Source organism: Neophocaena asiaeorientalis, unplaced genomic scaffold, assembly GCF_003031525.2.
Source record: "Neophocaena asiaeorientalis asiaeorientalis breed wild unplaced genomic scaffold, Neophocaena_asiaeorientalis_V1.1 scaffold59, whole genome shotgun sequence".
Classification (NCBI taxonomy): Eukaryota; Metazoa; Chordata; class Mammalia; order Artiodactyla; family Phocoenidae; genus Neophocaena; species Neophocaena asiaeorientalis.
In genome coordinates this window covers 3,765,643-3,791,421 of record NW_020174268.1, presented here as the reverse complement: position 1 = coordinate 3,791,421, position 25,779 = coordinate 3,765,643, and the positions used below count along the sequence as shown (strand labels likewise).

General features: G+C 40.0%; 1 protein-coding gene across 1 annotated transcript in view; it reads left to right on the top strand.

The window, feature by feature from the left end:
* The window catches only part of LCP1 (lymphocyte cytosolic protein 1), a 58,127-nt gene that overhangs the window by 18,433 nt on the left and 13,915 nt on the right, over nt 1-25,779 (top strand). The window contains exons 3-14 of the mRNA XM_024755568.1: nt 2,209-2,297; nt 2,906-3,069; nt 3,238-3,367; nt 5,289-5,421; nt 7,472-7,553; nt 9,625-9,790; nt 11,127-11,269; nt 13,978-14,073; nt 18,089-18,284; nt 20,346-20,424; nt 21,004-21,118; nt 22,366-22,499. Of these exons, the coding sequence (XP_024611336.1) occupies nt 2,234-2,297; nt 2,906-3,069; nt 3,238-3,367; nt 5,289-5,421; nt 7,472-7,553; nt 9,625-9,790; nt 11,127-11,269; nt 13,978-14,073; nt 18,089-18,284; nt 20,346-20,424; nt 21,004-21,118; nt 22,366-22,499 (1,502 nt within the window). The 5' untranslated portion in view covers nt 2,209-2,233. The remainder of the gene's footprint in view (nt 1-2,208; nt 2,298-2,905; nt 3,070-3,237; nt 3,368-5,288; nt 5,422-7,471; nt 7,554-9,624; nt 9,791-11,126; nt 11,270-13,977; nt 14,074-18,088; nt 18,285-20,345; nt 20,425-21,003; nt 21,119-22,365; nt 22,500-25,779) is intronic.

Sequence of the window (25,779 nt, the reverse complement as noted above, 5' to 3'; positions counted from 1 at the left end):
AAAGGAAACGAACAACAAAAAAAAAAAAAAAAGAAAGAAAAGAAGGAAGGAAAGAAGAGAGGAGGGAAGTGGGGGAGGGAAAGAGACAGAGAGAGAAACAGACAGACAAAAAAGGAAGGAAAGGAAGTGAAGGCAAGAAAGTCAGAAAGCCAGTAGCTGTCTCTTGAGGGTTATTGTGATGTGTGAGACTGTGTCTCCTTGCACAGTTAAGCCCTCGACAGTTTCTACCTTCCATCAGAGAACCCAATGGACTGGTACATTTTTAGATATAAGGTAAATAATAATACAATAAATCTTTATTGATAATAAAAGATATTTTTTGAGGAATTGAAATAATAACAATATATGTAATCCCACGATTTTTAAATCATGCTCCCTGGAATTCCCACCGTGCGTAGATGACAAGGAGGTGGGATAGTGGAGGTAAGGTGACCTTCAGGGTCTTTTTCAACCAAAGGCTTTCAGGGTTGGTTTTTTTTTTTTTAATTGAAGTATAGTTGATTTACAATGTTGTATTAGTTTCAGATGTACAGCAAAGTGATTCAGTTATACATATATAAATATCTATTCTTTTTCAGATTCTTTTCCATTAGAGGTTATTACAAGATACTGAATATAGTTCCCTGTGCTATACAATAGGTCCTTGTTGTTTATCTATTTTATATATAGTAGTGTGTATCTGTTAATCTCAAACTCCTAATTTATCCCTCCCCAGAGTTATTTTTATTTGTTCGCTGTTATTTACATGTAAGGTTTCTATTCACAGAGGGCTGCTTAGGAAAACAAAAGTTTGAAACTACTGATACATGTGATAAATGGTATGTGACAGGATAGTGAGTTGGTGGATAATGGATGAGGACTTGCAAAATGGAGCATAATGCATTTCTGGCCAACAGGTTTAAGTGCTGAAACTGTTCCCTTTCATGTGTGGTTGTTCATTGTCACTGAGAACAAGTACAGCACTATAAAATGATGTGCAAATATAGAAAAGGAAATCCATTTAAAACAGTATCCAGTCACAAATTTTAAATATTTTTAAAAAGCAGTAATTTCACGAAAATTCCCCAAATATAATTATACATAGAAGTACCCCTTCTCCCACACTCTCACCCCACTTATCCCTTCCCCACCAGGAAATCCTATAAGCTTTAATGGAACTCCTATTTGAAACATGGGCGTGTGAATTAGCTAGAGACACGAATACAATCCATTTTCTGTTGCATTCTCTTCCTACCCACTAGAGGGCAGCCGTAAGGCACAGGGAAAGGGAAAATACTCAGGCATTAGCATTGTCTCTCAGCCAACACTAGCCTTCCTGAGAACACCTAAAAAGTCCCTCAAATTCCCATATATGAATGATTAGCGAGTCAGATTCCCTTCCTCTTTTCTTAAATATTTAGAGAACTTTGATAACTCCCTTTGAAGCTATAAAATTTATCTGTTGGCTTGGCCAAACATACTCATTTGCAGTATGAACATGAAGATATCTCTTAAAAAGACATTTATATAAAAGTCGTGTTTTGGTTGTATATTTCTGTGTTTCAGACTACTCCAAAATGTGATTTTAAACAACCATCATTTTACCATCTCTCAGTTCTGTTGGTATCAGAATTCTGGGCAATTCTGCTTCATGTGATGTTGGCTGAGCTCGTGTTCATCCGGGGGCTCAAGTGGGCTGGAATGTCCAAAATGGCCCACTCCGCTGGCTGGTAGTTGACGCTGGCTGTCGGCTGGGGGCACAGCAAGGACTGTTAACCAGAGCATCCAGGTTTCATACTTCATGTGGCTTCTTCCTGTGGCTTAGACATCTCACAGCACAGCAGTTATGTTCCAAGAGGGAACAGCCCAAGGATGAGCATTCCAAAAGGCAGGAAGCAGAAGTTTCCAGCCCCAGACATGGCTTCTCCAGCCTTCTAAATGGTCAAAGCAGTCGCAGGATCAGCCCAGATTCAAGGAGAGGGAAATAAGCTCCATCTCCTAATGTGAGGAGAGAATCAAAGGGAGGAGAGAAACTGGTGCAGACCATCTTTGGAGACCACCACAATTAGGGTTAAGAAAAAGGCTATTTCTTACATCTGGGGAAGATAATTATAAGTCATGATGGATGCAGAGGAATATTTCTTTACTTAATAAATGAGAATTGCTTCTCAGTGTTGTATCTTAAGAAGATACACATCAACCACTCCCTATGTTGTCCCCTCTCTGCAGATCTGTTGCCTAAAGCAATAAAAAAATGGCCAGAGGATCGGTATCAGATGAAGAAATGATGGAGCTCAGAGAAGCTTTTGCCAAAGTTGGTAAGTGAACCTGATACCTCAAGTCACAAAATTCTCTTCTTTTTTAGTAGCTTTAGGACAGATGCGGTGACCGGTAACGTGAGCCAAATAGCAGAAGGGACAGGAATACAGTGGTGTTGGTTAGAGGAGCTGGGAAACATTTTTGAAAGCTGTTCTTCAAGAAGATTACTTCTTTCTCTATCTAAACATGGAATATGGGCCCTTTGTCATCTGTAGCCTTTCCTGGTAATGGCCAACTAAGTCTCATCTTTCATGGCTTGTCTGCTTTCTTTGGTTTCCTTTGTTTTCCTAGTATTCCATACTTATTCTTACTCTGTAGCCCCAAACCTGTGATTTATTTTCCCATCTGTTTCTATGAAAGTCTCTTCAGATTCAGCTGTCGGAACCTCTGTTTTGAAATTATGACTCTTGGATGTTGGAAGTGATGCTAATACCCATATCCAATAGCAACAGGCCTCTTGTGAGATTCTGACTTTGCATGGGGTCAGGCCACAACCCCTGAATGACTGCCTCTCCTGCCCGCTCCCCTCCAATCCAGCCTACTCTCACCTCTCTTCGTGCTGTGACCCAAATCGCCCCAAACCTTCAGCTCCCCGTTTGCCTTACAGATTCTGATGGCAATGGGTACATCAGCTGCAATGAGCTGAATGATTTGTTCAAGGCTGCCTGCTTGCCTCTGCCTGGGTACAGAGTGAGAGAAATTATAGAAAACCTGATGGCTACAGGTGACCTGGACCAGGATGGGAAGATCAGCTTTGATGAGTTTATCAAGGTGAGTATGACGCAGAATCCAAGGAGATGCATTTGAAATGTGGGAGTTCAATTCGGAAAACGTCCAGAAAGACATCCCTACCCTCCTTGCTTCAACATTGCTTATTCTCTCCTTTATGGTTTTCTCAATCACAGATGGGGTTTCTAAAGATCAATTATGTTTTTGCAGGTTTTTCATGGCCTGAAAAGCACAGACGTTGCCAAGACCTTTAGAAAAGCAATCAACAAGAAGGAAGGCCTTTGTGCGATCGGGGGCACTTCAGAGCAATCTAGTGTTGGGACCCAGCACTCCTATTCAGGTAGGGGTACCAGTGTGGGGCGGGGAAGCCGAGGTGGAGAGAGTGTTGCGATGAGCTGAGGGCGGAGGGAGACAGAACCATGTCCGAAGGATCCACGTCTTCTAGGGTTACAGATTCCAAACTCAGTATTCAAACCTAAGGGGCACAAAGAAAGACAGATGTTAACATGAGTTTACTGACTACTGCCTATTTTCCTATGTATAAGTGGGCCAGCGGTTCTGGCTCCAGGTAGGGTCCGATACCAAATAATCGCATCAGCATTTAAAAAGGCTGCCAAAATTCCTTTGTAAATCTTCTGGACAAAAAGAGCTACTCAAGCTTCTACCTCCAAAATTCATGCTCCAAAATGCCTGCTGAGCGGTCAAAAAAAAAAGCTGTGTTTTCATTGATCTGAAGGAAAGTTGTATATTTATTCCGAAGGCTGCCATCCAGCAGCCTTCGTGGAAACTTCTTCGGAACAGTACAGTAATCCAATAATTCCCAAACTGAGGACTCCAAAACATTAGTTGATCTTAAAGATCAGCTCATGGTTAAGTACGATTCTTAATTGCGAAGAAAATTTCACAGCCTCTTACTATGTAAACGTGCATTAGGAATCTCCAAGTCAATAAAATGCTGTGCGATGTTTCCCAAATTGTGTGACTTAGGGTTCTTCTGAGGGACTCTTTTTTTCAGTGACATGCAATTTGGGAAACACGGTGCTGGGCTGTAAGGCATAACTTGAGGCTTTATTAAAATCTCTAAAATCAACTTCTGGCAGCTTTACTGATAGGAAAGAAATAACATATCACAAATGATTTCATTTCATAGCAATTTCATTATACAGTTTTCCCCTGCTCCCTGAAAGTAGAGTGTTCCTGTGAAACGTTCCATAAACTGAAATGGCGTAAAGCAAAGAAGCAGTTACCTTAGGACATATCTGGCTAATGGAATGCACAGAATAAGTTGAGATGAGACAGACGCTCACAGACACAGTTCAAAACAATGGCCGCTCGATGCTGAGGTGCAGAGTGTAGTTCCCGGGGAAGGAGCTGGGCAGGGCCACTCTCCCTGCTAGGGGTGCCCACTGCCTCTGTAAAACAAACACTGCAAAACAAACATGGAGAGCTATTTTTACTTTTAACCTTTTCTCGTAAAAGCAAAAATCCTCTTCGGATTTCTTTTGGTTAACGGAAACAGGTACTAATGTAGGTCTTTTGTAAAAGTGAAGTGGCATACAGCAAGTTTCAAAAAGTGGGGTTACCTGTAATTGTATAAAGAAGCTCAGAGCTATTGCAGAGATTGCCTGTGATCATCCCACATTTAAATCAGCAGAGCTAGAGCTAAGCATTAAACCACATTCACATTTAAATTGTATATAAATATAAATAAACACTTAATTATTTATATATATTTACATGTATAAAATACAGATATGTATATATTTACTTCTTTTTTTTTAAATGTATGTGTTCATTTTTTTAATATTTATTTATGTGGTTGTGCCGGGTCTTAGTTGCCGCAGGTGGGCTCCTTAGTTGTGGCACATGGGCTCCTTAGTTGTGGCATGCGTGTGGGATCTAGTTCCCTGACCAGGTATTGAACCTGGGCCCCCTGCATTGGGAGCGCGGAGTCTTAACCACTGTGCCACCAGGGAAGTCCCTATATATTTACCTCTAAATATAATATATTTGCATATATGTAGCTTCTAAATCTGCTTGCTATATATATGTCTTATGATTGGAGTGAACAGAGATTCTGTGCCTATTTCCCAAATCATTTGAGATTTTTAAATGTCAATAAATGTGAGATGATAGGATAATGGACAAGATTAGCCTCACAATGTCTCTTTTGGGCACAAGAATCTAAGATCCATGTGTATAATTTTGTTTGTATCAGATTTTCACTTTGCAAATAAGTCATATTAATCATTTACTTGCAGAGGAAGAGAAGTATGCCTTTGTCAACTGGATAAACATAGCCCTGGAAAGTGACCCCGATTGTCGGCACGTCATCCCAATGAATCCAAACACCAATGATCTCTTCAGTGCTGTTGGAGATGGCATTGTGCTTTGGTAAATAACACTACCTTCTTGGCTTCCGAAGGTCTCCCTAGAATTTTCTGGAATACCAGCAATTCACTGCATTTATCTTTAGGCTCACTTCCTCTGGTACTCAGCTGGATCTGAAATGCTTTTCCAGACTTTCACGTGGCAGGTTCAGGAGAGCAAACTGATTTCAAAAGCAGCTTGTAATGAGAAATGTAAAACTACCATCACTTGGGTGGAGGGGAGGTATGCACAGTACAGAGACAAACACGAACATAGAGATACAGTAACACAAGGTCAAAATCAATTATTTTTGGAATATACGTCATTTTGCTTCATCTGCGCATGGCCTGCTGTGAGAGTACATAGAATTGAATGATAATAGCAGCGTGATAATTGAAGCATCCAATGCAAATCCTCAAGCAAAAGAACTATTATGTTGAACTACTATTATGAACTAAATATATGTTGTGTGAAAAAAAAACAAAAGAACTATTGAGTGGTGCACAAATGCTGCAGGCGCCTGGAAAGGGAGGGATGTATTCTATGCATGGGAGCCCTCTCAACGCGGTTGGTCAACTCAGGATGGTGCCTTTGAAAATGCCTCCGTGGCTCTTGCTTTGGCAGCCTCTCTGTCATTGCAAGATGTGGCATGAATGAGGAGGCTTGAAAGGCCCAATCTCAGGTGGGCTCGGGAATTGAAGGGAAAGATGTGTGGCCAAGACTTTGAGCCTCCTACCCCTCCTCTGCTCTGACCGGAGCAATTCCACTCTCGGTATTTTGTTTATTAGAGCTCACCATGAGATTCCATTTTTTAAAAGTTCAATGGCTGAAAAAAGACATCAAAAACCTAGCCTGCATGTTCAGGTCCTGACTCTTTAGGTCCTGACTCTTTAAGACCACCCCCTCCCTGGTCTTCCCTCAATCTCTTTCTAGCTGTACCTCCCAAGACCCCCATGACTCAGGCACCCAGCCCAGGGCACGAGTGAAGGGTTGTATGAATGACTGGATGCTTCATCAACCGTACTCACTCTTCCCCATACACGCCCTGCTTACAACTTGCGACTCTGGCTTTGCCTTTTATTTTCCTTTTTAAGAATGTCCTTCCCCACCCTCTCCTCCTACACAAATCCATTTACTGTAAAACTCCTGCTGATCTCTCCCTTCACTGAATGCTTAAAGTACATATTGTTTGTAGTACTTTGGGAGCCATTATAACGTTCTGCTTTGGACTGTTATGTAAATTTTCATATCCATATATTTTGTCTCTGTAATTTGACTCTAAGCTTTTCAAGGGCAGGGATATCTTACACTTTTTTAAGCCACCCCTCTCTCCTACTGTTTCCCAGAGCTTCTAGTTCACTAGAGTTTCATATTTTTCAAATGATGATTTAGGGGTTTGTTTTGCCTAAATTGCAATAAAGTCCCTTTTATTTAAATATATGTACACACACACACACACACACACACACACACACACAGATCAAAGTTGTGGAAACGCATCTTTATTTAAGCATCTATATGCCTAAAAATTGTTAGAAAAAAAGTTAATGTTGATTTCTCTTATTAAAAAAAGGAATAGTCACGTTCAAGTTTATTACGCTTTGATTTTGTTGTTGTTCCTTTGGATTTTTTCCCAACTTCCTTTCTCTAAATAAGATGCGAGTGACCTAAGGAAATTTATTTTTAATGACCCATTGGAGGTTAAACCGAAGCTAAGCGGGTAAAATAAGTTTTTCATAAATAATAGCTGTTGATTTTGGATGTCTGACCAATGTATTATCTACGTAAGTGGGAGACATTGCTAAAGTACTGATACTATAATGCCTACAGGAGAATATAAAACATTTCATTACATGATCAGTTGAAGGTATAGAGTTTGACCAGCTGTCAAATAGAAATTTAGACATTATATAAGCTCAAAAGTGTACAGATAATCTTTTATATAGTGGAGCAATTTTCATGGCTACCAATGATGTCGCTGTCCTCTTTGCTTATGGCATTGCTAGAATTTAAATTCAGTGTCACTGGGCTCTTTTATTTAGAAGCCTGCTTTATTTAATTGTTTCTCTTTCAGTAAAATGATCAACCTGTCAGTGCCGGACACAATTGATGAAAGAACAATAAACAAAAAGAAACTCACCCCTTTCACCATTCAGGTGTGTCTTCCCTGTGTTACCTTAATGCAGGATTGTGCTTTGAAGAAATGAGTCGCCGTGAGTGCTGGCCTTTTTCAGGCGCTCAGACATTATTTCCAAAGCCCAGGCTTTGGGCTGGTGATCTGTCATGACTAGTAGGGAGAGGGGGACACACTTCTATTTCGTCTTGTATTAATACAGTGGGGGGGTGAGGGAAGTTAGTGAGTATTAGTAGTTGGGGCAGACTTTGTTTGTTCTGGCCACGTATGAATAAAATGCACATCGGCTAAAATTTAACTCAAACTTTCCCTGGCAATTTATCTCGGAGCTGATGCCAACTACACAATATTTTATCTGAAAAGATTAGCCTTTCTAAGAAGTGAGGGGGTAAAAAAAGAGAAGTGCTCTGGCAGCCTTCACGGTGCTATTGGCCACAGACACCAATGTGATAAATATAACTTGCTTTTATGCCTTCAGTTTTGTCGATTAACTGGAACAGTGACCGGTAGTAAGTAAGCTGCATTTCTGTCTTATGTTCCAGCATTTTAACATTATTGTAATCTTTTGCTCAGAAACTACATCTCACTTCTTAAATCATGAGCAATATATTATGTCCTGTTTGGATTTAAGCAACCCCGTGTTCCTAAAAAATGGAAGCCGTGATCAAAGCAAGAGCTATGATTAAATGTACATGAAGGCACTTAACGTCATATTTAATCTTGATGTTAAATTTTAGTCTTGGCCATAAGTGGACGTGATATTTTTTACTTGTCATTTTGAGCTCTCCATTAGGGTAAAAACCCAGTTTTCTTCTGATAATCCCCTTCCCAATTCACTGGTGGCCTGTGTTTTGTTCTTAATCTATCATAAAAACAAGTTCTATACATCTTTGATCCTGATATCTCCTTCTTTGTGGACTCAAAAATAATAGTAGAGTTGACCCTTGAACCATGGGCGGAAGGGGGTGTGTCAGCCCTCCGCTCGGTCCAAAATCCAAATATAATTTACAGTCTGCCCTTCCTGTACTTGGTTCCTCCATAACCACGGTTCTGCGTCCATGGTGTCAACCAACCGTGGATCATGTAGTACTGTAGTATTTACTATCGATTAAAAACCTACATATAAGTGGATCCAGCAGTTCAAACCTGTGTTGTTCAAGGATCAACTGTAGAAAGACCCTGGACTGCAAATTTCACTGACCCTATTCCAACTGTATATGAGTTACCTTACATACATTGTTGTTAGTTATAAGAACATATAATCTGTATGCATGTGGATATGCGTGTGTGTGTGTGTGTACTCAAGGTCCCTAGATATTATAGATAATCAATAAATTGTCCCAGTAAAAACTGCTCTGTCTTTTCTAGGAATTTCATTTGAATCTTTTTCATTCCTTCAATATCCAATCTGAATGTCAAAAAGATATTTTGTTACTCTCTTTCATGACCTTGATTTACATTAACAACTGGGTTATTGACAATAGCTAGTCACAAGAGACAGTGACTGCCCTCAAATGTGCCCCTTCATTGCTGGCTGATGGAGATGCTGAGAGCGGAGGCTCCATCACAGAGCAGTATGGAAAGAGAAGACTGGTTAGTTTCATCGGGACCAGGATGAGCCTTCAGCTCAGGGCTCTGGCTTGGTGGACTGGGCACTGCCTGAGCCCAGTGTCTGGTTACTGGATTTTACTCCAGTAAAATCCAGGTGTTACTCCCTGCTTTTTTTCAATGTTAAAAATCTAGTGAGGGGGCTTCCCTGGTGGCACAGTGGTTGGGAGTCCGCCTGCCGATGCGGGGGGCGCGGGTTCGTGCCCCGGTCCGGGGGGATCCCGCGTGCCGCGGAGTGGCTGGGCCCGTGAGCCATGGCCGCTGAGCCTGGGCGTCCGGAGCCTGTGCTCCGCGGCGGGAGAGGCCACAATAGTGAGAGGCCCGCGTACCGCAAAAAAAAAAAAAAAAAAAAAAAAAATCTAGTGAGGACAATGCCTCTAGACCTATGAACTTTCTAGAAGCAAAACGTTGCTGCTGCCGATCAAGGATGATCATTTGGCATCTGCAAAGTCAAAAACAAAACTCACATACTTTTTCCCCTTCAGGAGAATCTGAACCTGGCTCTGAACTCTGCCTCAGCCATCGGCTGCCACGTGGTTAATATCGGGGCTGAGGACTTAAAGGAGGGGAAGCCTTACCTGGTCCTGGGACTGCTGTGGCAGGTCATCAAGATTGGGTTATTTGCCGACATTGAACTCAGCAGAAACGAAGGTACCAGCAAAGCCTCCGATGTTAATAACGGCATGACTTTTTGTTAGTGCGTGTGTTGGGGGCTGTGAGAGGAAGATGTCAGGAGTTGTCAAACTCAGAATCCTCAGTTTTTGAAACTACAGTTATATCCAATCCATTGTATTAATGTAACACATTCTATCCACACTGCCCAGACTTTTTAAAACAACAGAGCAAAAGCTTTTATAAGACCACAGACGACTAATAAGGCTTGTTTAGAACCTAGAGCTCAGTCTAGCTGTCTGGGACCCCGACCTCAAGAGCTTTTCTGAGCTCACTTTGCCTTTAGACGCTTTGTAACAAATTAGGCTAATTTAAACTTGGATTTTACAAAGTGATTCACATTCATATACTGTAGTGATAGCACCAGAGTAGAAACTCAGTCTCTTCCTTACCAAGATTATAGGAAATTACATTTAGAGTTTCAGAGCTCTCAACTAAGTATTTGTAGCTGTCATTCTTATCCCACCTGCTGTCAGCGCCCTAAGCACTTAAACAATTCAGCCTGTCCTTTAGACAGTAATAGTAGACCTCAGTAAATATACAAAACATACTGTTACCTTTCATTTTTCCTGTACGGATCCTAGTAATATGAAATCTGTAGCCAAATTCTAACCTTTTTTATACATATATTTATTTACATTTTCAAATCAAAGTAACCAGTGAAGAATCCTGGGGTACCATTTGAAAACCAATATATTAAACAGAATATAAAGAAGAAAAAAGCAAATAAGGAACTTAGAACACATTAGAAAGAATATTGATTTGCAAATAGTGACCTCAGCTAAATTTAAACCTTCTAGCTGAGCAAAAATGACTTAATTCATCTGGGAAACAGAGGAAATAGTTAATTACACTTTCTGAGATGCTATAATTATGCAGGTAAGCATTTGAAATATAAAACACCTATGGGAATAAACAAGAGGACATTGTCATGATTATGAAATAGATCTCTTAAAAGCAAAAATGTCATATCATATCAAACGTGCTCTGACAGACCCAGCAGAGTATTCTGAGTCGATAGTCTGGGTTTTTTCCATGGCTCTGCTCCCGTATTCTGAGGCATAGCACTGATATTCATTGGTGCCTTGTCCTCTCCGCCCGAAAAATGGGGATAATAAATAGGCTTACGATACCTTACACCTCTTTTTAGGGAATAATAATAAAGTGTTTATTCCATGGGAAAGGCTATATGTCACTCTATCCCAGAGAGGTAACGTGGTATCTTTGACTTCCCAGCAGGGCTTAGTTTAATTTATAACTAATCCCCCCAAATATCCCCTGCATTGATTTTTCTTCGGTTGTTGCTCCTCTTCAGCACTGGCTGCTCTTTTGAGAGAGGGGGAGAGTCTGGAGGATATGATGAAACTCTCCCCTGAGGAGCTCCTGCTGAGATGGGCTAATTACCACCTGGAAAACGCAGGCTGCAGCAAAATCAGCAACTTCAGCAGTGACATCAAGGTAGGAGGAGTGGACTTTGTACACGACTAGCCACAGGGGTGAAGGGAATTTGGGCATTCACAGAGAAGAGACAAAGATAAAGACAAAGGGCTTCATCTCTTCAGAAGTTCTGGCGTTAGTTAGAGTGGCCGGTGCTGTTTCGGGGCCCATGCTGTCCTCGAGTCCATGTGCAGCTCCAGCTCAGGGCCACATGCAGACCTGCCCAAGGCCCTAGCAACCGCACCACATCAAACGAGATGGGTGTCCCCTGGAGTTTCAACATCAGAACGTAGAGGGATGAGGGTGAGATAGAGGAAGAACAAGAGGTAAGACTGATTTTTTAGGTAAAGAGAGTCTGTGTAGGATTCTAATGTCTTTCTGATTTTATCAGAGCATCAGATGGGGATTCCTTTAAAAACAAATTAAACCAGGATTACTCTTCTAATTATCCTAATCATAGCAAACAGTATGTACTGCATGCCAGGCACTGTTCTAACTGCTTTATGCGTGCGTGTATTGACTCATTTAATCCTCACAACAGATCTTTGAGATAAGGATTATTATTTGCTCATTTTGCAGATAAGGAAACCGAGGTAAAGAGAATATAAGTAACTTGTTCGAGTTCACATAGCTGGGGCAGTGGGGTCAGGACTCAAACTGAGCAGTTGACCTGCATGATACTTGACCACCATACATACTGCTCCTCTAAAACAATTCGTAAATTTCTTGAAAGCTTTTTATTTGTAGAAACCAGAGTGATGTTTAAAAGATAATGATTCTAGAAACCATCTGCAATGAGAATTAACCCCAGAAATCGTAGAAGACACAGTTAGTCCTACAACAGCGATCCAAAGGGGGAAAGGCTGAGGGAAGCATGCACTGTAGTTTTCAAGTTTGTGAAAAGTTCCATGCCAAGGTGAAAGGAGCAGCTTGTTAGCATTGATAACAGATGGACCGACACAGAAAGAGCTTAAGGAACGGGAAGGAATGTCAGTCCCAGGAGGAAATGGTATGAGATGCTGGAATGCAACATGAGAAAAACATTCCAGTCTCCACTTTCTCAAAAGTTAAAGACATTTTCTCCAAAGAGGAAGAGTCAGAGGAAAGGTCACATGACTCACCAAGTCAACCCAGGCTTGTAATTCTTGAGTGACAACTTCCCCCTGCTGTGGACTTAATGGCTTTTAGAACTCAAGGTCTGCCAGGCACAGTACCAATTAGAGTGAAGCTTCTAGATGGAAAGTCCCCAGTTCCTTAGGACATCAGCTAATAATGCCAAATTTATTTTTTCTAACTACACAACTTTCATTGGTTATTAACATTCTTCTTGCGCCACCAGCCAGACTGGGATTAAGCAGAAACAGGACAGCATTATCTTTCTTTGTGCTCAACCCTTAGGCTCTGCAATTATTTCAGCCAAAATTCTCAAACTTCTCAGATAAAATTAGGATGCTTGGTTGGAGCCATAAATTTACCTGAGTTCCTATGACTGAAAGGCTGTGTTCTTTAGAATGTGAGATAGGAACTGGCAGGCTGAGCACTTATACAGTGGTTGTGCCTGTTCTCTGGGAGTAGCTGCCTCACCACCAACGTCAGTGCTGTGACGAGGGGCCCTTAAATCACACAAAGTCAGCAAAGGCGGGGAGAACCCGCCAAAATACACTGAATGAGACAAGTCTCCTAGGGTCTGGTGAAATGAGGTGACTCTTAGCAAAGCTAAACAGATGTGACACGTGATGTGCAGATTTTATTCATGCCTAACCCTGCGTGGAACTTTCACCAACTTCGAAATACCTACAGCAAAAAGTAAGAGAAAGGAGAAGGTAGAGAGAAGAGATGAAGATCAGTTTCCCAGGTGCAGCATCCGCGGCCGGTGCTCTCTCTTCTCATCTTTCTAATGTCACAAGAGGTGAGCATACCTCTCCTCTCCCTGGGCTCCACCCAGTTTTTAAAAACAAACAGAGGGACAGCTGATTTTTCAGACTTTAAGAGAAGTTAAGATGTCTTTAAATGATTTAAATAAATTACCTGAAAATCTGTATGCTTTCATTGAATGAGAATAAACTTGTAATTTTAAGACTATGATTCAGAAAATTTTTTGTCAATAAGCCTATTTCCAGAATCTAAGAAAACATGAGAATTCAATATCCATATCTACTCTGCAATAGCTAGACTAAACCACTTTTTCTAGCTTCTTGATAAATAGTAAATGCACTTCCCTTAATATTGCTCCCTTTACATAAAGACTGCTTGTGAATGCTTCAATATTCTGTCTTCGAAATCTTTTTCTTTTGATGATTGTCCATTTAAATGTGTTTTTAAACTCTGCCTTAAACTTCTGCTTCCTTTTTCTGTCACTTTTTTTTTTTAACTAAACCTTAGCTGACTGACTTCTACAGCAATATAAAGGTATATATTTTTTCCTGTATACAATTTAATACATGTAAACAAATTATTTTTCTCCCCTAAGATCAACAGAATAGCATTTGCCTTTTATGTATGTCCTGTATTTTTAGCTGTTATACTCCTTTTAAAAAGAAAGGCAAATATATAAAGAGATAAATAGAAAATTCAAATTAGTGAATGTTCCCAGCTTTGTTAATTAAGTTGCATTCTTGAATGATAGTTGGATGAGAAATGAAATAGGTTTGCTTTGGGGAAATTATTGTCGTGCTAAGTATGTAATTAGCTGTGCCATTTTGAAATTGTAATTTCCTCATTTCTCACAGGACTCAAAAGCTTATTACCACCTGCTTGAACAGGTGGCTCCAAAAGGAGAAGAAGAAGGTATTCCTGCTGTTGTTATTGACATGTCAGGACTGAGGGTAAGGCCATGCCCCAAGTCGTGTTAGATGTGATGACTCCTCTGCATTGGCTGTTCCATTGCCCTATGTGATGCTGGCTCCAGAGTTCCATGAGTGGACATCTCTGCTTAGAGCCGTGTTAAATTGTTAAAAGCTGTTAACAGTTTTGGGTTGTAACTCTGGAAAATTGAATCTGGAATTAAAATTAAGGAAGGAGAGGAATGCTAATTAAATGCCATACACCGTCAGAGGCACTTCTGCATGTGTCCCATCATTTAACAGGCCCTACAACACCAAGAAGGATTCTTTTTTCCATTTTTAGATACCTGAACATTATTTCTAGAAATAGACAGGATATTTACACAAATAAATAAATTCCCACTATCACGATGAAAAACAAAATGAGATTCAGAGGGGTTCATTAATATGTTCAAGATCATATGACAGATTAGTGGAAGTCATGTGATCCAAGGCTGGGGCTCTTTCCTCTATTAATCCTAATAAGAGGAAACCCCACTTGCTGGGTTCTTCCTATGTGCCAGGTATTATGCTGGGCATACGCTGCCCCTAATCCTTGCAAACATCACTAAAGTAAGTGCTAATAACTCTGTTTTATAATTGAGAAAACCGAAGGTCAGAAAAGTTAATAATCACCTCATGGCCACAGAGCCAGTATGTGGCATAGCAAGGATTTAAGCCCAGGATGGCTCCAAAATCCACTCAGCCACAGCCCTGCCTCACTACACCATTGAGGGTAACGGGAGAAAGGGCTGGACAAGATCGTCTGAGTTTTTAGAGGTGTCTGGTATGAGGACTCATTGAAAACAAAGTGGACAGCCTGGAAGAAATGGACAAATTCTTAGAAAGGTATAACCTTCCAAGACTGAACCAGGAAGAAACACAAAATATGAACAGACCAATCACAAGTAATGAAATTGAAACTGTGATTCAAAATCTTCCAACAAACAAAAGTCCAGGACCAGATGGCTTCACAGGTGAATTCTATCAAACATTTAGAGAAGAGTTAACATCCATCCTTTTCAAACTCTTCCAAAAAATTGCAGAGGAAGGAACACTCCCAAACTCATCCTATGAGGCCACCGTCACCCTGATACCAAAACCAGACAAAGATACCACAAAAAAAGAAAAGTATAGACCAATATCACTGATGAATATAGATGCAGAAATCCTCAACAAAATACTAGGAAACAGAATCCAACAACACATTAAAAGGATCATACACCATGATCAAGTGGGATTTATCACAGGAATGCAAGGATTCTTCAATACATGCAAAACAATCAATGTGATACACCATATTAACAAATTGAAGAGTAAAAACCACATGAAAGGCTGCTCAACATCACTAATTATTACAGAAATGCAAACCTAAACTACAATGAGATATCACCTCACACCAGTTAGAATGGGCATCATCAGAAAATCTACAAACAATAAATGCTGGAGAGGGTGTGGAGAAAAGGGAACCCTCCTGCACTGTTGGTGGGAAAGTAAATTGATACAGCCACTATGGAGAACAGTATGGAGGTTCCTTAAAAAACTAAAAATAGAATTACCATACGATCCAGCAATCTCACTACTGGGCATATACCCAGAGAAAACCATAATTCAAAAAGACACATGCACCCCACTGTTCATTGCAGCACTATTTACAATAGTCAGGTCATGGAAGCAACCTAGATGCCCATCGACAGACGAATGGATAAAGAAGTTGTGGTACATATATACAATGGAATATTACTCAGCCATAAGAAGGAACTAAACTGAGTCATTTGTTGAGACGTGGATGAATCTAGAGACCGTCATACAGAGTGAAGTCAGTCAGAAAGAGAAAAACAAATATCGTATATTAATGCATGTATGTGGAACCTAGAAAAATGGTACAGATGAACCGGTTTGCAGGGCAGAAGTTGAGACACAGATGTAGAGAACAAACGTATGGACACCAAGGAGGGAAACCCATGGTGGGGTGGGGATGGTGGTGTGCTGAATTGGGTGATTGGGATTGACATGTATACACTGGTGTGTGTAAACTTGATGACTAATAAGAACCTGCAGTATAAACAAACAAACGAACAAAAAAAAACAACTAATACTAAACTTTCTTTGGGTTATTTGTATGGAAATATGTTAATATAAATGTTTCAGACATGAAATTTCTAAAAATTTTATATGTTCTGGTATAATGTTATAAGTCATAATTCTAGTTATTACTTTAAAATGTATATCTCAGAAATACCTAAATTTCCTAGTCAACTGCATTATTATGAACTTTCATCAATCTTTAACCGTGGTCATTTTTAAGTCTTTCGTCATTTACAGGCAGTTCTGGGTGTACTCTGATGCTTTCGCAAAAATGTTCCTATAAAAGGGTTTCATCTTCAAGGAATTCACGGAAACGACTCTGACAAGTACAGCTTTCTGGTAACTGACTATACCGCTGAACTGAATGAATAAGCGTTTTCAGAACTCTAATGGAAAACTGATGAATTCATAAAAGTGCTAACAAAAGATCAAGATGTAAAAAAAAATTAATTACATGGGACTGAGTGAACTGATGAGAATCATTATAATTTTTGTGACTTTCTGTTTGAATAAAAAAAAAATCCCACAAGGACTCAGAGGCAAAAAATATACAAATCAATTTTCACTGCAAGTAAAGGAGCTGTTACAGTGGAGGATTCCTGGACTGAATGTCAATATTATGACATAGTACGAGTGTGTTTCGTGTTTGGTAATTGCAATCATTGTTGCTTTTGTTGTGGTCATCCAAAAAAAAAATTTATTCTTACAGTTGTCTCGTCTGTTGTTCAGCAACATTATCTGACACAGATAGGATTTAGAGAGAATAATCTTAGAAAATCAGTATGGTTGAAATCCTCAAGAAAAAGAATCCTGTGGGTCAATCCAAAAGAAAATCTTGATGGAATGTTTTTATCTTATGTAGAAAAACAACTTTGGAAAGAAAATAAAAGATTTTGCCAAAAAAATAAATAGAACCATACAGTATAAAAAAAAAAAGAAAAGAAAACAAAGGGCACAACGAGGGTCCGATTAAAACTTTAGTTTTGCCAGCACTTTAGTATTGATGTAGAGAAGTTGCCTTACCCATTCTTGTACCTCATTTCATATCATTAGAGTTAGATCCAGTGAGTTAATATTAAAGTTAACTCATTCCTGCATGAGAAGTAGAGCTTCTGAAATGTATAGTGTTATCTAGCAAAGCATCATATTAAGAGATAATTCTAGTTTTAATAAGTTCCAGTTGTCTGAAAATTTGTGGTTTCATACACTTTGAAGAGCATTAAAGGGCAATGGACCATATTTCAACAAAACTTTAGTTTTCTGATAAGAGTCTGTTTACAAATGACTGGAGATTCTCTAGAACTATTTGAATAGACTTTTAATACATTAAGGGGGTGATCCTCAATCTGAAGTCTGCAGAAGCCAAATAGTTATTATATATTTATCAATGACACCGTGTAGCTTAAATTCATTTTGTCTGAGCTGCAAGTACACCAACTAAGTGTGGGAAAGGCGGTTAAACCAATCAGAAGTTCTTGTTGGCAGATGTAAATATCTTTGATGAACTGAAAATAGGAATATAATTTATTCCTTAATAAATGAACATTTTTCATGAGGTCTATGCAAGAAGATGATAAAAAGGAAACCTAATGGTTGAAAATAATTAAGATGAACTTAAATGATAAAACTGTAGAATCTACTGAATCTCTTTAAAAACAAGACAACCAACTATTCATCTGAAATGGTTCCGTTCTGTATAAAGATGGAAGGACTTGATTACTTAACTTCTGAGATTCCTTTTACTTGTGACGTTCTGATTTTGGTTCAGGCAAATACAAGTGATAATTTGCTGTTTTAAGTGTCTGTCTGAGGTTGAGTACTAAGGGTTTCAGTAAGATTCCCATCTCTTTTTCATATTATTATCCATGTCTACTTTGTGCCTGGAGAGGCTTTGACCCAGCCTTGAGACGTCCGTCCTTTTTCATTGCAGGAGAAGGATGACATCCAGAGGGCAGAATGCATGTTGCAGCAGGCGGAGAGGCTGGGCTGCCGGCAGTTTGTCACAGCTACAGATGTTGTCCGAGGGAACCCCAAGTTGAACTTGGCTTTTATTGCCAACCTCTTTAACAGATACCCTGCCCTGCACAAACCAGAGAACCAGGACATCGACTGGGGGGCCCTTGAAGGTAACTGGAAATTGGTTGCTTAAATGTTCGGAAAAGCAGTCACAATTCTAATTCAAGGGCAATTCAAAATCACCTCCTAAGCAAACATAAGCCCCTCACGTGGAAGATTTGCAAACAGGTCATCAATTCTCTGGTACATAACAAAGAGAATAAATAGATGAATCAAGTCAGTTACAGACAAACAGGAATAATCAAATACCATTATATCACATCCATTATACATAGGCTTCATCCATTATCAGAATTAAATGTTTTAGGGAAGACAATGCATTTAATTATCAGATGAAATAAATCCTGAGTTCCCAAAACCTAATTTATGTACTTAATGGACTGAGTGTTAGTTCCTAGAGGCAAGAAATTGCAGCCACTCATCATTTAAAAATGATATTTAACTTATGTTAAGAGATGCTTACTGAGATTTTTGTTTTGCTTCTTTGATTTGGATAATGGGGGCCACAAAATAATACTTTGAGGCAGAATCCATGACCGTTACATTTAGGAGGTTAAAGCCCTAAGACTGGACAAAAAAATCACACAGCTTTAGTCAAGTTCTAATAGGTGATAGTGCCAGAGATGTTTTTCTTTTTTTCGTCATGAATTGTCCTGATATTGAGACAGAAAATCAATACAAAAGTAATAATAAATGAATGTCACCAAAGAAAGAAAATTCAGATTTAAAGAATTGGTTGATCCTTTTCTGCAGCGCTTTACTCTAGCTGGAAGTGCAAAATCAATCTGTGTTCCAACGCTGCTGCATTTGTATGATTTGATAAACAGTGGTCAGGGGTCTGTGCATTCTGTTGACTACCAAATATGTACGTCAAGCCCTCTAATCACCCGTTTCTAGCTGCCTCTAGATCATCCAGATCTGGGTCCATCACTATCGCTTGAAATTCAGCATATACAAGACAGAATTGATCATTTCCCCTTCCCGCATTGCCTCTCTACCCCCTGCCCCCATTCCATCTACTCTCCTTTAGAAATTCTCCATTTCCATTAATCATACCATTTTTTTTCTTCAGTGACCAAAACTCTGGGTTCCACTTTGATATCTTCCTCTCCTTCATGCCAAAATCTCTTGAATCAACAAATACTAATAATTCTTCCCACAGAATGACCTTTAGATTGTTATTTTTCCTTTCGGCTCTTCCGGACTCTTATTAAGTCATACACCAACTATTTCACTAGGTCTCAGGGGCCTACTCCTCCATCCGTCAAGCACTGGATGTGCCCACGTGCTGGTGTCAAACACTACCCCCTCCGTGTGTTTAATTTAAATGCATATTGCCTTTCAGTAATTCTAAACACTGCTGCCGAGCACATCACAGCGCAGCTTTCGTTATATCTCCGCCTTGCTCAAGAATTTATCATAGTAATAAAAAAAAGAACCCATAATGACTGTCATTGTCTAATATATCAACCAAAATCTGCTACCTGGCATCCGAAGATCCCTGATTCTGGTTCTAGCCACTAGACAGCCTTGTCTCTGTGGCCTATACAACACAGATCCCTGAAAAATCAGTTCCTAATGGTTTTAAGACAGACCTTGCCTATCGCTCCCTTTGTGTTCATATTTACACAATCTCCTACTTCCACTCCTTACTTATCCCCCCAGATCCTCTCCTCTTTCCTCTTTAGTATCCAGATTTTACTAACCCTCTAAGGTAAAGCTCAGATTGCACTCCCTCCAAATTTAGCCCATAAAATTCTCTCCTTTATCTCAACTCAAATATAAATATCTACCTCATATTTTAGCCCTCTAGCTTGCATGATCCCTCTTTGATGCCTAAAATACTTGTTTTTCCAGAAAGAATGTAAGCCTTTGAGGGACAGCCCTGAAGAGTTTCCCCACACAGGATCTTGCGCACCACTAATAGATGCTCTAGAGATACTCATTGAATTGAAATGGAAAAAAAAATTAACACAGAATAGCAATCCAAATCCATTAGGTTTTTTTTTTCTACTTTCAGTGTTTATTACAGCTTCTTTAGTTAAACTTTGATCATAAAAAAAGGCATATTTTCTAGGTACGTGAAAGATAACTGGTCTTCATTCATTTAGGTGAGACAAGAGAAGAGCGGACATTTAGGAACTGGATGAACTCCTTGGGTGTAAGCCCTCGAGTCAATCATTTGTACAGGTAAGAATATTGGGAGACTCTTCCTTAATATGAGGTACCAAGACCTGGAAAGATCCCCAAGATTTCAAATACCACTGTGGTGTGCAATTCTCTTTACAAAGTGTGTGCACCTCGGGGAGAAGGGGGGAAATGCCACATTGAGCAGCAGATGTTAAGAAACTCGCTTCCATACACCAACCTTGCTGTGTATTTAGTACAAAAATCATAACCCAGCAGCAAAAGGACAAATGGAATCCCTGTTGTAAACCCAAGATCTGCTCAGAAGCAGGCCAAACAGTAAATGTTCAGTTTGTGGCTGTATCTCCTATGCCGTTTGTTAGAGCCGTATTTCTTTTTCTGGAGGCTGCGTGTTTCTGCTGAAGGGGCAAAGGTGGTCACACCTGGGGGAGACCCCAGTAAATTCCCTCCCTTTCTCTGAGTCGAGGTTTCTTCACCTCTAAAGATGGAGCTACTGATGCCACTGTTGCCAAGTTGCTGGGAATGTTCCTTGAGCTAATATAGAAGGAATTGCCTGGCCCGCTGCAGGAGCTTCATAAATGCTGAGTATCTGAGAATTCTTTTGTGTTTGTTTTTGTTCAGTGACTTATCAGATGCCCTGGTCATCTTCCAGCTCTATGAAAAGATTAAAGTCCCTGTTGATTGGAACAGAGTAAACAAACCACCATACCCCAAACTGGGGGGCAATATGAAGAAGGTAAACAATGACTCTTTTTTTTTTTTTTTTTTGGTTGCGTTGGGTCTTCGTTGCCGCATGCGGGCTTTCTCTAGTTGCATCGAGTAGGGGCTACTCTTCATGGCGTTGTGCAGGCTTCTCATTGCAGTGGTTTCTCTTGTTGCGGAGCTCGGGCTTTAGGTGCACGGGCTTCAGTAGTTGTGGCACATGGGCTCAGTAGTTGTGGCTCGCGGGCTTTAGAGCACAGGCTCAGTAGTTGTGGCACACGGGCTTAGTTGCTCCACGGCGTGTGGCATCTTCCCAGACCAGGGCTCAAACCCGTGTCCTCTGCATTGGCAGGTGGATTCTTAACCACTGCGCCACCAGGGAAATCCCAAACAATGACTCTTCTGATGTTCTGTTAGGCAGGTGAAGTCATAAGCCTGCAAGAGTACCTTGTGAATACTTTATCAGGAGGCCAAACTTAGATAACTGTTTATCCATGGATTAAATTAGAGTACTGCAATCAGAAACCTGAATGGTTTTATTAAAGTGAGTTCATTATTTCAGTTGATTACTTATTTATAATTCCATGTTGGATGTCTTTAAACTTTATGATGTAAAAATTCTAATTGAGATAATTCGAGCAAGCAGAGCTGCAGGGTTGCTTTTGCCCCAGCAAGATCATCATTCTAATTTTCTAAAGAATCGAAGCCTTGTAGTAACAGTTTGACTTGTACAAATAGTATGTCTAGTGTCAACGTAATGGGAACACATTGTTTTGTAAAAGCAGCCACGGGGTTGGCACGAACATTTCCCACCATTTCTCGTGCCTGTGACCCAATGATGCATGAGTCACAGCCACAGGAATACCTGTCCCACATGTCGGTCTACCGTGTGCGTGTAGGATGGAGAATTCAGATGTTCTGTGTCAATCTCTATGAGTTCAGCTATTTTAGGAACATTATAGACAGGTCACTTAGTATGGCTGTCTAGTTCTGTAGTGTGATATAGCCATGAAAATGTTCATCATCATCATTCATTTTGGTTTTGCACTTAAAGTACACTATGAATATGTTTTTGGTGGGAGTGAGGGGTTCGATTTAAGGAAAGACAGAAAATCATTTGACTAACTTAGAATCCTGGAATTGCAGAACCAGGCGAGGCTTGAGAGATCAATCAATCTCACCTTATTGTTTCATTTCGTGTCTTTATTATCTTATTTTCTCGGGTATTTATCATCATCGAGATGCTGACGTTAGATTGTTTCCCTTCCCGCTCATTAACAGCTTGAGAACTGTAACTATGCAGTGGAACTGGGGAAGAATCAAGCGAAATTTTCCCTGGTGGGCATTGGGGGACAAGATCTCAATGAAGGAAACCGCACTCTGACATTGGCCTTGGTTTGGCAGTTAATGAGAAGGTAAATGCAACCCGGGGGAATGACATTTTATTGAATGTATTCTTCATCTAGAAAAATACTTGCAAATTTCAGAGTTGTGATTTAATTTGATAAAACTATATTTTAAGCTAAACTTAAAACCAAAGGAATGTTGGCAGAGCAGTCCTGCTTTATTTTTTTCTTCCGTTTAGTTCTGACAGTTCTGTTTCAGGTACTTTGAAACTCTGTTATTAGGTTCGTCAGTGTTTTAGATTGTTATGTTCTCTTAATGAATCACCCTTTTCCATTATGGAGTGACCCTGTTTATGCCTGGTAATATTCTTTTCTCTAAAACCTATTTTTCCTGATATTAATACAGCCAGTCCTGCTTCTTCTTGATTAGTTTAGCGTGGCACATCTTTTTTCCATCCTTTAACTTTTAACTGATTTGTGTAAATACAGTCACTTATCTTTTAAAGGGGCTTTCAGAATAAGGGGGGAAATATGCTATATTTCCCTACATATCTGTCATTTCAGGTTCTCTTCTTCCCATGGTGTAGATCCAGATTTCAATCTCATATCATTTGCCTTCTACTTGAAATATTTCTAGCAGTGTGCATCTGTTGGCGAGGAATTATTTCAGCTTCTGTCTGTCTGAGAAAATCTTTATTATATTTTCATTTTTGAAAGGTATTTTATCTGAGTGTACAATTCTAGGTTGATAGTTTTTTCTTTCACTATTTTGAAGATGTGTTCACTCTCTTCTAGCTTGCATCATTTCCAATGATAAATCTGTTGTCATTCCTGTCTTTGTTCCTCTGTATGTAATATGTCTTTTTTCCTCTGGCTTCTTTTAAGATTTTCTCTTTATCACTCATTTTAAGTAATTTGGTTATGATGGGCTGTGGTGTTTCTTGTGCTTGAGGTTTCTTGAGCTTCTTGAATCTGTGGGCTTACAGTTTTCACCAAATTTGGAAAAATCTTGGCCTCTATTTCTTCAAATATGACTCCTGTACCCACCCTCTAGTTTTTTGGGAACTCCAGGTACACATTTATTTGGTCATCTGAAGTTGTCCCAAAATTCACTGATGCTCAAATCATCTTTTTCCTTTATATTTCATTTTTTCCTCTCTCTCTTTCATTTGGGATCATTTCTATTGCCTTGTCTTAAATTCACCACCCCCTTCTTCTACAATGTCTACCATTAATTCCATTTGGTGTATACTTTTTTTATCTCCGACGTAATAGTTTTCGTGTATAGAAATTTGATGTGGGTCTTTTTGACATCTCCTCTACGTCTTTCCTTAACACGCTTGAACATATAGAATATAATTGTAATAGCTGTTATTTCTGGGTCTGTTTCTATTAACTGATTTTTGTCTTCATTATGGGTCATACTTTTCTGCTTCTCTGCATGCCTACTGATTTTTCATAGTATGTGAGGCACTGTGAATTTTACCTTGCTGTGTGCTAGATATTTCTGTATTCCTTTAAATATTCTTGAATTTTGTCCTGGGATGCAGTTAAGTTACTTAAGCACAATTTGATCCTTTGGGGGCTTACTTAAAATCTTAATTAATCTCGAGCTAATTTTGTCTCTCAATACTGAGATAATCTCTTCTGAGTACTTTACTTGATGCTCCATATATCATGAGATTTTTCCACTCTGCCTGGTAGGGACCAAATTTATGCCAGCCCCTGTGTGAACTCCAAGGATTGTTCTGCCCATTCATTTCTGAAAGTTCTTTTCCCAGCCTCTGGTAATTTCCTCACATGAATGCTCCAAGTAGCACTCAACTGAACCCTTGAGGCAAACCCTCTGAAGATCTCGGGAGCTTTCTTTCTAGACGACTGTCCTCTCCAGGCAGCTCTCTTCTCTCTGCTATTCTGCCCCACACATTCTAGCGCCCTGGCTTCCTTGAGTTCTCAACCCTGTCCGCCTGGCTCAGGGTCACTGTCATGCTCTGTTTGAGTTCTCTCTCCCTGCACTGCAGCCTGGAAACTCTCCATGCAATAATCTGGGACAATCTTAGGGTTTACCACATTTGTTTCCCTTCTCTCGGGGACCACTGCTTTCTGCTTCCTGTTGGCCAGTGTCTGAACAACATCGTTTCATAGTTTTTCATTGTGCTTTATGTGTTTAAGGCAGAAAGGTAAACTGGTCCCTGTTATTCCATCATGACCAAAAGCAGAATTTCCTGCTACTTCCTTAACAGAGAACTTCAGATACCTTTTAGAGTCAAACATAAAATCGATTAATGTGAGAGCTATGTGGCCATATTATTTAAGCAATAGTAGAATATAATAAGATATACAAATAGAAAATAAATGGTGAGAAAAGTAAACAATTTTGGGTACAAAAGCACGAGCCTGGGAAGAATTCTAGACAGCAAATCTGTAAGCATGAACAGGTTTACTTTTCCATGCTTTGCTCTTTCCCCCTTTACTGATAGCTCTGACCAGGCAGAAGTCTTCCGCTCCTTAATTAGAACCTATGTGAGTGTGACTTAATTCACTTTTCTACCTGGAAGGAAGCCCGAGAAACCATATGTCACATTACATTATGTCTAACAAGGTAACAGCAGAGACGAGGGTTTGTCCCTGAGCACTGCCGCTTTACTCCCAGGCCACTGTCTGCAGATCCTAATATTTATAATGGTCCTTGGAGTAATCATGTCAGTGTCTCCAGGTGATGTAGGGTGATCAGAAATGATCGTAATCAATTTAACTACCTGATTTACATTTGCTTTATCAAGTATGATGCCCCGTTACTCTTTTCTCAACTGGGATCTGTTTAATGATTGAAGGCAGATGTCATAAGGCTTCTCTGGCACAGAAAACTCCAGAGCTAAAGAAACTTCAGCCTCTATTTCACTGCATGTATCTAGAACATCACTGAAAGTTCCTAAGTGCTGTTCTCACCGGTGTATTTGTAGAAACGATTTCTGAACTACTCTCTATTTTCTTTCACATGTGTTTTTAATTCTTAACAGACTGGCTTTTGGTACTGATTGCTTTAAAAACCAAAGCAAAAGTCTTTTTAGTTGCAACAGTTAAATTGACTCATGGGTTTGAAGATGAAATTATCTTTGATATTTTCTATTTTAGTGACTTTAAAAGAAAAATCAGGGGGGCTTCCCTGGTGGCGCAGTGGTTGAGAGTCTGCCTGTGGATGCAGGGGAGGCGGGTTCGTGTCCCGGTCCGGGAAGATCCCACACGCCGCGGAGCGGCTGGGCCCGTGAGCCATGGCCGCTGAGCCTGCGCGTCCGGAGCCTGTGCTCCGCAACGGGAGAGGCCACAACAGTGAGAGGCCCGCGTACCG